This window comes from Lactuca virosa, chromosome 2 (assembly GCF_052849685.1).
Source record: "Lactuca virosa cultivar CGN04683 chromosome 2, Lactuca_virosa_CGN04683_v6, whole genome shotgun sequence".
In the NCBI taxonomy this organism is placed as follows: Eukaryota; Viridiplantae; Streptophyta; class Magnoliopsida; order Asterales; family Asteraceae; genus Lactuca; species Lactuca virosa.
Window position 1 is genome coordinate 68,035,978 of NC_136427.1, and position 4,907 is coordinate 68,040,884.

Here is a 4,907-nt window from a genome sequence, read left to right on the forward strand (position 1 = left end):
TTAAATCCTAGAAAACACTTTAAAACTTCCACATGTGTATGTAACCCTAAGCATACGTCATAAATTGAAGTTCGTAATACATCTCAACCTAGTTTTAAATCTACCTATAGGTATTGTTCTTATAATTTTAACAATAACAATCATTACTGCTACTACCATCCTTTTCTTTCCCATGCACTTAAGTTCTTTCTCTCTAATATAATGCATGGACTAAATTTCTTCTTGTCTAATCTACTTCCATTGGTACCATATTTGTAAGCGTACAAACTAGAAGTCTACATTTTCAAATGGAGCAATTAATACATGTATAGTCATGAGGAATAATTTAGACTTGGTCAACCTTGATATATTCAACTAGACCTCTTATCATATACATTTTGCTTTTATTATGAAATCTACCATAAACAACTAATCCTTATTTTCAATGTTCATTTGTTCAAAATTTAGAAATTTGATTAAAAGTGCAATTTTCATTGTATTTCCCTTACAAATTATACACAAGGTGACTACCCTTTCCTTTTATCATTTTTTTAAATCCAGAAAATATATGTGAAGCATACATTTTCTTATGTTTCTTCTTCTCTTTAAAAACATAAAAAGTTTTAAATGTCATGATTATCTATCCTTCAAATGATTGTTTTTGTAGAATCAGTAAATTAAGAATGCACTGTTTTTAATGATTGACATTTTTACACATTTCTTAAAATAGCATTCTACTTTGTAATTTCCAGTGAGTTCCTAAACTCTCAAACTTGTTTGATAAATATTGTAATTCCTCGTAAACTTGAATTTGTCCTAACTTAAACAATTAGACAAATTTAAAAAAATTGTAATCTAAATATTTCTATATAAATTCCCTTATTGACGACATAAACCTTTAACCTTAATTAATCTCTTTATTATTTTACTACTTCGTTTGATTGCCACACATGTATCTTCATTCTCTTCGAATCATTACACATTTTGATAACAATGAGATTACTTATCATTTCAAAACACTCAAAATGCTATTTAAACAATGTGATTTAATTTATCATAAACTTTCATCGCATCCATTTGCAACAATGACTCACTCTCTCTCTCTCTCTCTATATATATATATATATATATATATATATATATATATATATATATATATATATATATATATAGAAGTAGGTTCATTTAAAAACATAGATTAGTGTGAATACGTGAGGACGATTTACAGCCAATCAATTTTTATCATTTAAAAAAATAATTAAATTTATTTTTAAGGGTAAGCATGTAATTTTACACAAAAGTCAATCAAGTAATTAAAACCAATAGCCTAAAAATACGTTGATTGATCTTTCCATAATCCACAAATGAAACTCACCTACTAATCATTTTGTATTACCAGTCATATCATTCATCGTTTTGGAAAAGATTTTATTGTTTTATTGATCCAAATGGATGCTCATACAGAAGACGGCGACCATGTTGATTTATATTCAATGCAGGATGGAATAGATCATACTTTTGATGATAGTCTGTTCGATGACCAACATCATGGAATTGATAAAAATCCAGGTTTAATTTCTTACAAATTTTCGTATATCATGATAAGAATCCAGGTTTAATTTATTACAATTTTTCGTAAATGTTAACTTCCTTTTACTAAATTCCGATAGTATATTTTATGTTAATTCATCATTGTTTATTTTTAGTAGAAGATTGTTATATTTATGATAATATTGATCTAGATGCAAAAGTTTTAGGTGATATTTCAATTGAAGACGAGACAGTGGGTGTATTTGATGATAATCAATCTAATGATAATCATCAAAGTTCTAATCATCAGCATGTGATTATTAATGGAAAACAATATTGGATTCCAAAGGTACCTGATGAAGTTAAGCCAAAACTCAAAGGCCATTACAGGTCCTATGAAGATATAACAGATATGTATTACAAGTATGCTCTTGCAGTAGGTTTTGATGTTAGAAAAACGACAAATAGAAAAAATGGGCATGGTATTATTAGATTGAGATACCTCGTGTGTAACAGACAAGGTCTTCCTAATACAGGTCATGTTGATACATTGAACCCAAACAGAAGTAAGATAAAAAGGACTGATAGTCGAAGGACTGGATGCAATGCTTGTATCAGATTTAGGATGATAGAAGGAAGCTCTACATGGTTGCTATATGAGTTTGTAGAGGAACATAATCATGAGCTTATGTGTCAAGATAACATATTGTTTTCCCGACACCACAGACAGCTTAATTCATGGCAGAAATCGTTCATTATCAGTCTTTCTAATCAGAACGTTGGTGCCACCCAAGCTCACAGGCTATTTACTGCTATTAATGGTGGATACAATATTATTGGAGGCACTGTTGATGATTTTAAAAATTTGATGAGGGATCTTAATTGCTTTATAGGTGGAACTGATGCTCAGATGTTAGTCGATAAGATCACAAACAGAACAGAAAATGTTCCTAATTTTTCATTCGATTTCAGAGTTGAAAATAAGCAACTCAACGCTATGTTTTGGGCTGACGAGACCTCAAAGATAAATTATAAAGAATTTGGTGATGTTGTCTCCTTTGATGCCACATTCCGAACCAACACGTTATGTATTTTTTATGTTTATGTTTTTTGTTTTAATTTTAAGTCTTTTAAAAATTTCAATGTAAATTTTATCACTTTTTAGGTATGACATGGTATTTGTTCCTTTCACTGGAATCGACAATCACAAAAAGTGTGTTACTTTTGGTGCTGGATTGCTTAGCAAAGAGGATATCGACTCATACACATGGTTGTTGAAATCTTTACTTAAAGCCTTTGGTAAACAACCAATATTGGTGTTATCTGATGAAGACCCCGCGATGAAAAACGCTATAGCTAATGTTTTCCCATAATCAATTCATAGGTTGTGTATGTGGCACATCACTTCCAAATTACCATTGAAGGTTACAAGCTTTTATTTAATAATCTCTCGGTCAACATTTTCATTCATTTTGAATCACTGTTATTTTAATTTTACATTCTGAAAATAATCAATGATAGTACTTTTGTATCTCTAACATATAGTCTACATTGCCTAATGTTCGATAACATTATTGTCGTTTCCTTTTATACATTTTGGACTGGTTCAATGATTTTGATTTTTAACACCTTCCACATTTTCTTATTGTAAGGTATCGTTGGATATTGTCAACGAAGAGGAATTTAAGTTACTGTTCAACTCCTTGATATGGAATTCTAAGCTTGAAGAGAAAGATTTCGAACAGGGATGGCAAGCACTATTGGATGAATATGATCTTAAGGATAATACTTGGTTAAGTAGAATGTACAACTTGAGACATTCATGGATTCCTGCATTTTTCAAAAGAATCCCTATGTCAGGTCTCATGAGAACAACATCTCGTTCTGAGAGTCAGAACTCAGCCTTTCATCAAAACACTCATTATGGATCAACTTTAGTAAACTTTATGAATTCGTTTGAATCTGCCATGGAGAAGCAACGTTATACTCAATCCTCTTTGGACTTCAAAAGAAAAGACAAATTCCCTAAAATGAGAACACCATTTCCAATAGAGGAAAACGCTTCTCTATTCTACACACGTAAAGTGTTTAGACAGGTTCAGAACGAAATGTATAGGTCAATGACAGCATGTTTTTCGTTAAATCACAACATCGTTGACCATGTTCATGAGTTTCAGATAAAAGAATTTAGGCCACATGGATATTCCATCTCGAATCGGCTTGACTCCGATATTGTCAGTGATGATGGCGATGATATTTGGGATAAGTTACTAAAAGACTCTATATATACGGTATTATTTTGAACTCTGATATCATCTTATTTTTTTCCACACCAAATTTTGCATATATATCTGATTATTTTTCTATACAGGTTAAATGTGACCAGAAAGAAGACACATTCATTTGTAGTTGTATGAAGTTTGAACAATTTGGGATTCTTTGTCGCCACATTTTTACTGCAATGAAAGCCTTCAACATCCAATTCATACCAGCAAAGTATCTTCTAAGGCGGTGGCAGAAGGATATTATTCCACCTGAATTGTTACGAAGATGTTTCCGGTATTCAGATTCTGATGAGAATATACAAAAAATAGCAATTGACATATTTTCAACGGTTGACAACTGTCTCTCTTCTTTGAGCACCAACAAAAAAAGACTGGAAGAGTATTATCAAGCACTTAAGGAATTGGAGAGCAAGTTTATGGATGGCGTAGACTTGGTGAGTCGATATCCGTAGATGTTCAAATTCAAAACCCCACTGGAATTAGGAACAAAGGGTCTGGGACTAAAAAAAGGATTAAAGGTGCTCAAGAAATTGCAGTTGAAAAATCACGTTGTAAATACTGTCGTAAGGGTAACGATCATGACAAGCGGAACTGTCCTACACGAAAGGAAGATGAGAAGAACAACATATTTAAACAACATCCTGGAAAGAAGCACTAATTTTATTATCGATCTTTTTTATTTCATATTGTTTTGTTTGGTTTGTTTACTTTATGGTAAAACACTTTTAACATTCTCAGTCAATTGTCACTTTTCAGTATTATGTTTTTATAATTTGTGTACCCTATCTATAATTTATTTTTAAATTTTGTTTATTATTTGTCATTGAAATTGTTTTCAAAGCTTATCCACATATTCCTTGTTTTTTTAACCATCCCAATCCTTACAACATTATTACACGTATACAACAACCAATACATTATAAATGTCGTTATCTTATTAATAAAGTCACAAAACATTACATTCTTATGTTTTTTTTGTATCATTATTCATTTCAGAATTTATAAAACCAAAATTGATTCCATGATTATAAGTTGACATATAATTAAGTACTACATACATATTCAATAACGTAAAAACACTATGTTAACGTTATTATTCGGTAATGAATGTTG

The 4,907-nt window shown here is 30.7% G+C and overlaps 1 protein-coding gene across 1 annotated transcript; it reads left to right on the forward strand.

The window, feature by feature from the left end:
- The first annotated feature begins 1,427 nt into the window (after positions 1-1,427).
- LOC145157485 (protein FAR1-RELATED SEQUENCE 5-like) lies at positions 1,428-4,525 on the forward strand. Its single transcript, XM_079076518.1, has 5 exons — positions 1,428-1,548; positions 1,686-2,592; positions 2,675-2,870; positions 3,162-3,800; positions 3,881-4,525. The coding sequence occupies exons 1-5, from the start codon at positions 1,428-1,430 to the stop codon at positions 4,244-4,246; spliced, it is 2,229 nt and encodes a 742-aa protein (XP_078932644.1). The 3' UTR covers positions 4,247-4,525.
- The last annotated feature ends 382 nt before the right edge of the window (positions 4,526-4,907 follow it).

Coding starts and splice junctions, on each gene's coding strand:
- LOC145157485 (XM_079076518.1), top strand. CDS start 1,428: ATGGATGCTCATACAGAAGACGGCGACCATGTTGATTTATATTCAATG. Junction 2,871..3,161: donor TGAAAAACGCTATAGCTAAT/GTTTTCCCATAA, acceptor TCTTATTGTAAG/GTATCGTTGGATATTGTCAA. Junction 3,801..3,880: donor TAAAAGACTCTATATATACG/GTATTATTTTGA, acceptor TTTTCTATACAG/GTTAAATGTGACCAGAAAGA.